Raw genomic sequence first — 12,890 nt, 5'->3', positions numbered from 1 at the left:
TTGGTGGCTAAGGGCATATGTGTCATGAAATAATGATAAGTGTAGATACCTTCAGGCAATTTCTGATTTGATGAAGGGACTGAATCAGAATTATTGCAACTAAAGTAGTAACCACTATAAGGTTACTTTTATGGGTTATGGTCCCCATTTGTAGAGCAACAGGTTTTCAAGTGTAAAGGTTAAGGAGAATAAGATAGGATGAGAATAGTGTTATCCAGGATAGGATAACACTATCCACCCATCCATAAGGCTCATAAGGCATGAGGATAAGGTCTCTCCTCCAACACACCAAACAAAACACTTTTCAGAAACTAAGGCACACTCTCTCATTCCTCTCTAGAGAGAACTAAAGGAAAACCATTTGGCGCTCTATCATCTGGAAGACTCGCACCCTCATACCTTCGAGATTCCGGAAATGGCTCAACAAGGTATGTTCTTCATCTTCACCATGAACTCATTTGGGGTTTATTCGGTCTGGACCATGGATGTTCCATTCGGGTGTATGTATGGGCATGCACATTAGGTTGTGTGGGAACAAAGTCATGGTCATAAGGACTTCCGCATTTACTCTATGGATTTCGGATGGAGAAGGAATTTATCCAACATTAACCTCCAATGGAAAAATAATCTCATTAAAATCCCCAATAACTAACCACGGCTCACCTATGAGATTTCTAATGTGCATTAGATGATTCCAAAGTAAAACTCTTGATGTAGGAATTGGGCTAGCATAAACAACTGAAAAAATCCAACTCTTGTCACGCAAAAAAACCTTGATTGACACTGCTTGATGGAACTGAAAAATAATGTGGAAGGAGAAGCAACACTGAGTAGCTAAAATCCAAATACCACCAGAATGACTTCTAGCTTCCTCAATAGCAATTGGTTGATAACCAAGCTTAGACCAAAACATTCTAACTTTATCAAAAGGGATGTGAGTTTCGTAGACAGCAAAGATAGTAGGTTGATATCTAGAAATCATCTCCCTTAATACTCTCTTAGATTCTTTATTAGCAGTGGGGATGGCAAAATGGGCTTGGCCCGACGGGCCAGCCCGTTCGGATAGGTGTTTTTAGCGGGCCGTGCTGAGGGTTTTAGCCCAAAAGCCCGTATTCAACCCGTTTTTTAGACGGGTCGGGCTGACCCGACAGGCCAACATTAAGATTCATGCTTGATTGAAATGCAAATGATGGTAATGAAGAAAAATAAATATAGGCAAATGGAAGTTTAACTTCTAAAAAAATACTTTTTGAAGCCTTCTCCAATTTGATTAATTGATTTATTCCTTTTTTCATGCGGAAGAATAAAACTTAAATTTAAAGTTACTTTACCTCCTTTTACTTTTCATGGTGTATTTGAAAAATTATGGGGAAATAACATTTAAATGGGAAAAGCTCTCCATTATGCATCTTCTCCCCTACCTCATGCATTTTGTATTTGGGCACCTGAATGTGGTAAACCGTACATGTTATCAAATCGGTCAAAATACTGGTATAGTGGTACAGTAGTTTAACCGGTTGTTCAGTAATTAAATCGCATGTCGGTTAATCCAAAAGTATCACTTAACAAATTTATAATTCATAATCTACTCAAAAATTCACATAAACAAACAACTTTAAGTCTTTAACAAATTCGAAGTCTAAATTAAAACACATATATCAATCCAAAAGTATCACTTAACAACCACAAAATATAAATAAATGACACAAGTTCACAATTTGCTCTACAAAACAAATAAATTTGGAGTTTTAACATTTAACACCAATGAGTCAAAGTTGTCTCATATCAAGATTATATTTTTGTACAAAATCTTATCGTCAGACAGTACTCTAAAATTACACAAATGTCACTGAGATTACACAGAATGTTAGAAACCAAAAAACATAATCTAAGTATGCCTTGAAGTGTTGAATAATGGTATATCAAGATTAAAGTTCATTTTTATATCATGTTGCTCATTGCAATTAAGATTAAACTTTTTCAATTTTAACTTATGTTTGGATGCTTAAGCATATAATTCTTCTTTCTCTTTGTAAAATGAACATTTAATATCTCATTATGTAGTTATCTATTATCTTCACTCTTATCCAATTATTGTACTTGTTATGAGATAAAGGTGAAGTTTCACTGACAATTAGGGGTGTTTGAATCAAATTTAAACATTTAATTAATTGAAATGGAAAATTGGAAACTCAAATAGAACTACTGATTTTGATTCCTTTTGGAAAATTAATTGAATTCGAATGAGTTTCAATTTATATTTTTAATGTAGTCGAATTCAAATTAATTTGAGTAATATATATATTTTATTATGATTGATTTATAATATAATAGTTCTCATACACTTTTTAAAATTTAGGAGTTATAAGCTCTATTGTGAACTGAGAGTCTAAAAGTTTAAGACTATGATAGTTTATTGTTTAGAATTTTCAAGTTTTGTACTAATGCAATATGTTATTATGAGATTGTGTCTTTTGTTTGTGATTTTTTGTTTTAAAAGACATTTATGAATTGTTTGAATTATTTATTTGTCTAAAAGCTTTAATGTGTGTTTTGAAAAAAAAAACAAAACGGGTCAACCCTGCCAATATGGGACGGACTGACATTTTGAGTCCTTTTAATAATAAGGGTCGGACGGGCTGGCCCATATTGCCACCCTAATTAGCAGCTCCCCGAATGTTGCAGGAGATTATTGAAAAATTATTGAACTCTATCATTAGAAAGAAAATATAAGATTAGTGACAAACCAAACACCACAATCATGAACCCAATAGCATTTGAGTATCAACCTCGCCTTCTTCTATCATTTCTATTCAATGGGTTTCAGGCACAACTTCCATATTACTATCGCCATAGGTCTTTACACCCATATATTGAACCGAAGAGGTCACATCTAGATCATTCTCGGCAATATTATTTTTACCACTCCCATCCAGATCTTCAATTTGAATAGAGTTTAACATATTAATATGCTTCATAGAATACATACCTGCCTTTTGTTTATCTTTCGTGGCTATAATGTTTTTTTTCCATGTGAAAATTCTGCATTCCCTTTGAATTTAATTTCATGCATAGGAATATTCTCTCCCTTCCCTCCACGTGCATGGGTATTTAAAATACCAATATTTTGGGATTTTGCCAAAGGAAGAACCCGAGTGGTGCTGGGTGATTTTTCTACATTAATTGGAGCTTTAATGCAAAGATTACCACTACTTGGTGTAAATCTCCTTTGATGTAGCATCTTGCCTTGCTCTTTTTGGATTGTCTCCTGCATCATGCCCACGTGTTCCTTACTTAATAAAAGGGATTCCATTTAATTTTTGTTTATAACCACTCCATTGAAAGGGATTATCATAACCCCTTGGATCTCTCCCTAAAAACCGGTTACTCTTCAATTGCTTTCCTTTTTTTTTTCTCAGTAACAACCAACCACTCTCCATGATCCTTTTCATTTAAGTTATCCCCTTGAGTTACGTTTTCAGCAATAACTCTTGAGTTTCCGTTATCCGGAATTTCAATAGCCACAATCCTCTTATCGTTTTCACCTGCAACACCCTTCTGCTTCCCTGAATCCGCCATGGCCACTTGACCTTTGCTCATCACTGATCCAGTGTTGGCCTCGACACTATTTTCTACTCTATCAAATTCTTTTTCCTTCTGCAACTCAGTGTCATTCTTTTTTTTTTTTACGATCACGTGCATAATGTCCATAGCAGCCACATTCCACACAAATCATATGACGACCTTCATATTGGACCTTGTACCAGTTACCACGCATCCAAACTTTTCCTATAACCGACTGGGTAAGGTCTATCTCCACGCACACTCTTGCAAAGCAACCCCTCTCGACATTGCGCGTGTTTGTATCCACCCGAACAGGCTTGCCAACCGCTGATGCCATCAGCTTCAATACAGTAGGATCAAAGTACATTAAGTTTAATCCTGGAAATCTAATCCACACCAGCGTTTTGTTAACCTTTGCCAGGGGTGAAGCAAATTCCGGAGACCATGTGCTTACTACAAGACAATGATCATAAATCAACCAAGGTCCTCCTTCCATGACTTTTCCACGGTCCACTGCTCTTTCAAATTTGACCATGTAGAATCCATTATCCACATACAAAATGTCAAAAGTTCTAGACAATTTCCAAGTTAATTTGAGGCGTTCCTTCATTGCAAAGAATTCCAAGTTTTTATCGATAAGCTTCACAACAAGGGCATCCTTCCAAGGGTTACATAACTCCTCAAAGACACTATCAGCTATAATGATTTTAGGCCTCAATCTATTCCCATCTTCCAATTCAATTCGTCCTAGATTTGAAGCCAGCAGGTCCATATCTTCTCTAGGTTGAAGTGGTACTTCATTGTCCATGAGTCTATGGCGAAAGGAGATCTTCAGCATAGGTTAGGGGTTTTGTCCAGGTGGCTCAGGTGGGTACAATGGAGTTTCAGAGTTTTCCTTCATTGCAGAGAAAGTCATATAAAGAAGAGTTTTACTTTGTAATAACTTGAATTGCATAATTATGATATGGAATATTAAGATATTATCATGATAGATGGGATATTATTAATACCGTAAGGCTTATGGAACTTATAGCATGGCAAATAAAACAAGTCCTCTTTCCTTTTGTCATTGTTCATTTTGTATGGAGGAGTTTGCATTTCTCGACTCTATTTCGTGTGATAGGACTTCATTTAGCTTTATATCAAGGTTACAATACAATATTTATGTACCTTTTTGCTCATCTGTATTTTCATGCTCTCTGTACCAAATAATTGGTATGCAAGTATCAAATCAAATGCTCTAAGGACTAACTAAATTTTGTAATATAATTGCATTGCTCTCGGGTATCTAATATTTTGAAAAGGCTATCCCTACATTTATAATAGGTTTGTAATTGATTGCAGTTAAAACATTGAAGAACTGAATGAATCAATACAATATAATATTTATATACAAAACCTATCTGCTTTGTATGTTTAGCAGACCCAATTATATATTTACAATAATAACCGAATCTTAATCCCATTAGACATAGTTCTACAATAGAATAAAGACATAGAGGATGGGAAAAATCACTTTTGGATTTGATAAAAAATCGAAATAGGAAGCAAATATGCTGGGAAAAAGGTATACATATGACTACAAACGTGAACTAACATCTACTGAGGTATACCACCTTAAAAGCACCACAAAAATTTGTATCCATTTGTATGTATCACAGGGAAGTTGATTTTCCTAATTAAAACTAAATATGGTTTGGTGCAAATTCTTGGAGTATCTTCTTCAATTGCTACGGTTTTCCCCCCATATGAATGCAAATAATGAGTATGAATTCTAAAAGGTAAAGACTAAATAATTTTTCTCACTGAATCCTCTAAAATCTGATGGGTTGGGCGAATCATTTCCTTCACCTTCTCACCATTTTTATAAATTTTAAAAGTTGGAACAATTCTTATGCTTTCAGCTTTTGCTATTGATAGACACTCCTCCACATCCACCTTCAATTGAATTTTAAAGAAAGTTAGGAAGATAGGATATGTTAGCAATGTAACACCCCAACCCTCATATATGACCCCGGACCTATGAATAACTTAGTTGTAGCGACTCATTGAAACAATGAATATATGTCCCTGAGGTCATGTGTTCGAGTCATGGGAGGTTCCCTTTAGGGGAATAAAAATACTGTACGAGGTATTTAAATTTGTGGGTAGTGTATTCATTGACCTGGGGGTCGCATGTCAGGGATGGGTTAGAAACAAGGTTTACAAAAGCCACTTAAATTGCATACCTTGATAAATTTAACAGAAGGATATCTAACACATAATGTATTTATGAATGGAGACATTTCTTCACATAGTTCATTTGATGCCTCTTTGAAATGAACTACTGAAACACCTGAAAATTCATATTTTGCTTAGCAATAAATAGATGAAGCAAGAAAATAATGAGCTAACATAGTTGATATTAACAAAAAAAGGTAGTGAAATAACCAGCAGAAGCAATGGCGGCTTTGAATTTATCTAATGCAGAGATTTCTTCAACTTCAACTCCGAACTTGGTACCATATACCACTCCGCGAGATTTTTCTAATGCAAGCCGAGCCTGACGAAGGGATTCGGCGACTTCTTTGTCATGAGGAAGTTCGCTTTTCAAAGCCTCGTAGTCTTTAACAGCTTCTGCCCATCTTTCAAGCTGTAACAATATGAGGCATCTTAAATTACAACAATGGAACAACTTCGAGAACATTAAAACAATGAACACATTCACATATGCACATTGCAAGTGAGATCACCTTTGCATTTGATACAGCCCTGCGGAAAATGGCCTTGTTGTAATTTGGTTGAATGTTGAGAGCTTGGTTGCAATCTTGAATAGATTGTTCCCATAGTCCAAGTTTAGACCAACAAATAGCTCTATTGCAATATAGAACATAGTTGGCATTGTCATATTTCAGGCCTTCTCCATAAGCAGAACAAGCTTCAGAAAATTTACCGAAGCTGAAAAGATCATTGCCCCTAGAACGAGCTCTTGCCACCATTCTCACAGTATTTACAATCTTTGCAACTTCAGTATCACTGTAATCTAACTTGCTAGCCTTTTCTGCTGCTGTGACAGCATTCTCAAACCTGCAATAACCCATTATTTCTCACTCAACTTTGTTTTTTTATAGTTTTCCAGTTAGTCTAAGGATTTTACCTTCCCAAGGCCATCTCAACCTGTGCGACGACAAAGGGCACATAGGCTTCACCGATCATACCAAAGAACTTGGTTTGAGTGCAGGCAGGAGGACAACCTTCCAACTTGGGAATGTTTGAGAGACATGATTCAGCATCCTCAAACTGATAGAGTTTTAAATAAGCTTCAGCTTTACAAGCAACAAGCTGCAAGTAGCAGTCTAACAAGTTAGGCAACGGAAACCATGTACTTCATTAGGAAATGTGAAATTTTAGACTCATTAGTCAAGAGCCTACCTGAGGTGAGAAATCCGCTCCAACTGCAATTGCTGCCTCCGATTCCCGAAGTACTCTCTTCCAATCACCAAACTTTCGCGCATCTACACATTGATTCAGATGCTTCTCCAATAACCTCAGTCTCTGCTCTTCAGATTGATCGTCCTGCAGTCCAGAGAGAAAGAGATGTTGCCGGGAGTTTTCAACCTGCCCAAAGCTACAAAAATTACAAATCAACAGTCTAGAATCAGCCAACACAAATTCCAGGTTCTAGATTCTAATATGAAAATGCTTTGGATCAATCATGATGAGATACTCAAATCGCAAACAGCAACAACAAAATCCTTTTCCTAGGTGGAGAGGAATACATGATCAAACAACACAATTGTATTATGTCACAATCCAAGTTTTCAGTAAGGCGAAAATTGATTCATCAAGGCAAAAATTTTCAGTAAGGCGAAAATTGATTCACAAGCAAAGGCCAAATTGATAACAATTGATAAATACCCTTAACAAAATGGACAAAACTTCGGTTTTTTTGGTCCTGTTTTCTAATAAGAACAAAATGTATGCACATGTTATATTTCTATTGATGAGTTGCTACACATGTGATGTTCTTAGAGGAAAACAACACTACTACAAAAATCAACAATTCAAAATAAATTAAAACAAAATTAAAAACTAACAAGAATGAAACCATTCATGTGATTCATCAAAACAAATCCAATCACAAACATATATTATCTCTTGTCATAATCAAACCAACAAAAACTCATTTTAATGGCAATCATTAAATCATAGAGTTTAATATCTATTCAATGGCAATCATTAAATCATTTGGTTTACTTTTTTTTTTTGTTAAGAGTCAATGATTAAATATAAATGATGTATGATGCAGTAACAGTATACAAAACTCATTGACGGCACGGATAAAGCTTAAGATTAAAGAAAACATTTTTTGTTTAAATTTTACCGAAGATAAAGAGAAGCAAGCCTCTTATGAGCCCTGGCATAAGAACGATCCAACTTAACCGCCTCATCACACTCCCTAACCGCTTCTCCGAACCTCCCCAACGCCGTAAGCGCCGCCGCTCGGTTACTCCGGTAAGCGGCATTCCCCGGCGACATTGAAACAGCACGATCATACAAAACCAACGCCTCTGAAAAATTCCCATTCCTATATAACTCATTCCCAACTCTCTTCACCTCTTCAGGATCATAACCACCAACCATTACACGCTGATTCACCATTGATACACCCACACCCACTGGGTTATCATCACCACTGTTACTACTATTACTACTTATCTTTGAACCACCACCGCGCCGCATTATGCTGCCGCGCCCGTAGTTGACGGTCCCTGAACCCAACACATCGGGTCGGGTCGAGCCACGAGTGGTTAAACCTGGTTTGAGAGCGGGACTGGGAGTTGATATAGTGGAAGCTCCGCCGGAGTAGATTAGTGGAACTCCGGCGGAGACTGATCTCCGGTGAGAAGGTATGGGCTTTTGAGTGGTGGTGGTGAGTTTGAACGGTGAAGGTTTTTTTAGATCGAAGTGTTTGGAATCGGGTTTGTTGTTGGTGTGGTCGAAAAGCAGAGAATCAAAACCTTGTTGATGCATAGATTCGGAAGTTGAATGTTGTGTTGTATTATTCATTGTGTGTTGTTGTTTGTTGTTGTTTAGTATTATAGGAGATTGGAAAAAACAGAAAAAGTACTTATTGTTATGATGTGAGAAAATGTATTTTGGTGTTTGGAGTTTAAAAAGAAGAAAAGAACAGCGCCAAAGGAAAGGAATTGAAAAAGAGTTGAGGTAGAACAAGTCGTGAGAGAGTAAGAAGTTCTTGGTGTAGCCATCATAAATTTATCATGTATATACTTTATTACAAATAAAGCTTAAAATTTGTGCACTCATTTTAAAGATTTATATTTATGCAATTCATTATTTACCATTTATTTGAATTATTATTTTTTGAAAGTCAAACAACTAAATATCAAATGATAGATGGTACAATAATAATATATAAATCACATACATTGTCAGTGTATATATCTTTTTTCTCTTACAAATAATGATGTCAAAATGGGCTTAAGCGATTGAGTTTAAATCGTAAAACCGATTTGAACAAACTAAATGATAAAACAATGTTTGATTTAATTTTTTTTTTCGATTTATGAATTCGAAAATTTAAGAAGCATTCGAACCGAACCACATATTTATACTTCTCCTAAATTTATGGCTTAAATTACAAACTTTGAATGAATTTTACTTGTTATACATGTTACTAAATTATTATATATATTCATACTTACTTTCCTAGTATTTGATGATTTGGAATTTATTATCCAATTTTCATTATATTGAGTTTGAAATTAACCTATATCATTAAGTGTTATAATGTTACAAATTATGAATTATAATGTTATACATGCTACTATTAATTATGTTACATAATTATTATATATGTTACTAATTGTAAATTGTATTGTTATATATGTTAGTAATTATAGATTGTATTGTTGCATATGTGGTCATCTGTTATATTCTTCCTAAATTATATAATTATTATATATATTACTAACAAAAATCGTTATAAGTCTAAATTTGTTTACTCATTTATTTATAGTTTATATTTTATGAAAATAATAATAATAATGTTTTTCGTTTTATAGACAAACAATATCACATGTAATATATTTTAAACTTTCAATTGTTGCGTAATTTTTTATATGAAAAAAAGGAAAATTATGAAATTGAACTAAACCATTCATTATCATTTTGTTCGGTTTCTATAATAAAATTTGCAGTTAATTGACGTGAACCAAATCATGTCTTTGTATTTGGTTTGATCATTGGATTTCATTAAAAATCAAACTGAATCTTTACGGCCCTAACATTGCATGTAATTTTTTATGGGCATAATATGTAATTTTAATTTATTTGCTCCACACATTCTTACTGTGAAATTCAAATCCAACTTAATATTTAAAAAGTTACTAAAATTCAAAAAAAATTATAATACAATATGATTTAATGTTTCCAAATATTTTTTGATATAAGGTGAAGTGTTTAAGTTCATATAACATATTAAGAATATTTATTGTTTTCTAATGCCAAGTTATTTTTATTTAGTTTTATGACTTAGCTTATTAGCTCATTGAAAATGGATAGACATGAGAATTTGTCTAAAAAATATAATCAGGCATACTTGTGTCCGCTTTTGATTTGTGGATGTGAGCTAAATGATCGAGTGACATGTTTTATCTATGATAATTATAAATAACTCTCATCATTTGTCTATATGCACCTAAATTGTATAATTTTTCTCTAATTAAAAAAAATACTTCTCCTCATCATTCTTCTAAGATTTTTTTTAGTTCAATTTAGTATTAATAAGAGTAAATTGTTGGAGTTTTAGAAACCAACTCAGTTTGGTTTCTCTACTTGCTTTCGGCAAGTATGAATCAGAGAAGAAGAAGAAGTTTAGAGAATGTTGAGAAGAGTGTTAAGAAAAGGAAGAAGAGAATTAGAAAGAAAAAGTGAGAAAGAAGAGTGTTTTTCAATTGAATTAACCATCAAGGCTACAACATTTTATTTATAGTAGTTCATAACTACTTAGTTTGTTATGACTTCTATTTGTAGTAATTTTGCCAACTAACTAAACTAACTACTACACAAAGCAATGAATTACATTCTTTCAATACAAAATCAACACTCCTCCTTAATTCATGCTTTCTATACTAACTACACCCAAGAGTGTTCTTTGTCTCTCAAAATCTATCATCTTTAAAGGCTTTGTTAGCACATCTGCCAATTGTTCCTTGGATTGACAGAATTCCAGCTTCAAATTGTTCTTCTCCACTTGATCTCTTAAGAAGTGAAACTTGGTCTCTATGTTCTTGCTTCTACCATGAGCCACTGGATTCTTTGCTAGATTTATTGCTGATTTGTTATCAACAAACAACCACATAGGTTCATCATCCTTCTGCATTCCCAATTCACTGAGTAATGCCTTCAACCATACAGCTTGTTGACCACCAAAACATGTTGCAGTGTATTATGCTTCACATGAAGAAAGAGCTACTACTTTCTGCTTCTTTGAGCACCAACTAATTGATGCTTCGCCAAGCTTGAATAGATAGCCACTTGTACTCTTTCTGTCATCCTTGTCACCACACCAATCAACATCAGTGTATCCATGAATGATACTCCTTCCACTGTCCTGTTCTGTGTGCCTTGATGTAGGAAAAAATATGCCAAAGTTCATGCTACCTTTAAGATACCTTAGTATCCTCTTTACTGCCACTAGATGAGTATGTCTTAGATTTTCCATGTACCTACTTACTAGTCCCACTGCATAGGCAAGATCAGGTCTCGTGTTGCAAACATATCGAAGAGATCCTATCATTTGCCTGAAAAGAGTTGAGTCTACTGCTTTATCTTCTGAGTTCTAAATGTTGGAATTGCATAGTGAGTTACCAGTTTCAATTGGAGTTGAAGCTGAGTTGCATTCTAGCATTTTGAACCTTCCAAGTATATCAGAGAAATACTTCTTTTGATGCATTAGGATACCAGCTTCAGTTCTGAGAAATTCAATCCCAAGAAATTATGAAAGGCTTCCCAAATCAGTCATCTCAAACTCATGTTTCAGCTTTTCTTTAAACCATTCAATCTCTTCAATGTTGTTATCTGTTATTAGCAAGTCATACACATAAAGGCATGTGATAATAGAGGCTTCTGTAGTGACCTCTTTTGTATAAATGTCATGCTCATTGATGCATCTCTTAAATCCTAGCTTCAATAGGAACCCATCTATCCTTATGTTCCAAGCCCTGGGTGCCTGTTTCAAACCATACAAGGCCTTGTGCAATCAATAGACCTTGTGTGCTTGATCTAGAGCCACAAAACCAGGGGGTTGTACCACATAATCTTCCTTGTCTAATGGGCCATTTAGGAAGGCAGATTTCACTTCCATTTGACAAATGTGCCACCTTCTCGAGCTTGCTATTGCTATAACAAGTCTTATGGTTTCTAGTCCGGCCACTGGAGCAAAGACTTCCTCGAAATCCAATCCTTGTTTTTGTAGGAATCCTTTAGCAACCAGTCTACCCTTGTGCTTAGAAACTGATCCATCAGGTTTCAACTTCACTTTGTACACCCATTTGACTAAGATAGCTTTCTTGTTTTCAGGCAATTTTGTTAGTTCCCATGTAGCATTCTTTTCTATGGAGTTAATCTCCTCCTTCATTGCTTCTATCCAGCACTGCTCTTTTATTGCTTGATCAAAAGACACAGGCTCCATTTCAGCTAGTATGGCCATATGCACAAAATCTCCTTCTTGAGTGATTGTTGAGTCATCAAGAAGTTCATAGTCTCTTAGTCTTGATGACAATTGTCTTGATCTCTGTGGTCTTTCATTCAAAACAGCTTGATCATCATTACTTGTTTGAGTTTCCTCCTCTGTTTGTGTGTTGTCAAGCATCATTCTTACTGAGTTGTTGGGTGTCTCAGTTGTTCCATTCCAGTTCCATGCTTCTCCTTCAATGAACTTTAAGTCTCTGCTATATGAGATTGTGTTGGTGTTAGGATTGTATACCTTATAGGCCCCTGTAGAATGGTAGCCTACAAAGATCAGCTTCTCTCCTTTATCATCAAGCTTCCTTCTAGTATTCTCTGGTATGTGTTTGAAGCAAATAGATCCAAATACTTTGAGATGTTTTACATTAGGCTTGTGTCCAGTCCAGGCTTCTTCTAGAGTCTTGTTTACCAACCTCTTTGTAGGACATCTGTTCAGTAGATAGGTTGTTGTTGCTATTGCTTCTGCCCAAAACTTCTTTGGAAGGCCCTTTGTTCTTAGAATGCTTCTTGCCATGTTCAACACAGTTCTATTTACCCTTTCTGCTGCTCCATTGTGTAGAGGAGTATATGGTGCA

At 35.1% G+C, this 12,890-nt stretch overlaps 1 protein-coding gene across 1 annotated transcript; it reads right to left on the bottom strand.

The window, feature by feature from the left end:
* LOC109357720 (inactive TPR repeat-containing thioredoxin TTL3-like) lies at nt 5,309-8,759 on the bottom strand. Its single transcript, XM_019601741.1, has 7 exons — nt 7,928-8,759; nt 6,976-7,171; nt 6,701-6,885; nt 6,297-6,630; nt 5,995-6,196; nt 5,793-5,899; nt 5,309-5,502 (listed from the first exon to the last, which is right to left on the bottom strand). The coding sequence occupies exons 1-7, from the start codon at nt 8,611-8,613 to the stop codon at nt 5,353-5,355; spliced, it is 1,860 nt and encodes a 619-aa protein (XP_019457286.1). The 5' UTR covers nt 8,614-8,759; the 3' UTR covers nt 5,309-5,352.

The sequence above is a fragment of the Lupinus angustifolius genome, chromosome LG10 (genome assembly GCF_001865875.1).
Source record: "Lupinus angustifolius cultivar Tanjil chromosome LG10, LupAngTanjil_v1.0, whole genome shotgun sequence".
NCBI classification, from domain to species: Eukaryota; Viridiplantae; Streptophyta; class Magnoliopsida; order Fabales; family Fabaceae; genus Lupinus; species Lupinus angustifolius.
This window is presented reverse-complemented; position numbering and strand designations above follow the sequence as displayed.

Bases quoted from the DNA above. Each gene is read 5' to 3' on its own strand.
- LOC109357720 (XM_019601741.1), bottom strand. From the start codon at position 8,613: ATGAATAATACAACACAACATTCAACTTCCGAATCTATGCATCAACAA. The intron at 6,886-6,975 runs GTAGGCTCTTGA...TGCTACTTGCAG, and splicing joins GAGCGGATTTCTCACCTCAG to CTTGTTGCTTGTAAAGCTGA. The intron at 6,631-6,700 runs GTAAAATCCTTA...GGGTTATTGCAG, and splicing joins GTTGAGATGGCCTTGGGAAG to GTTTGAGAATGCTGTCACAG.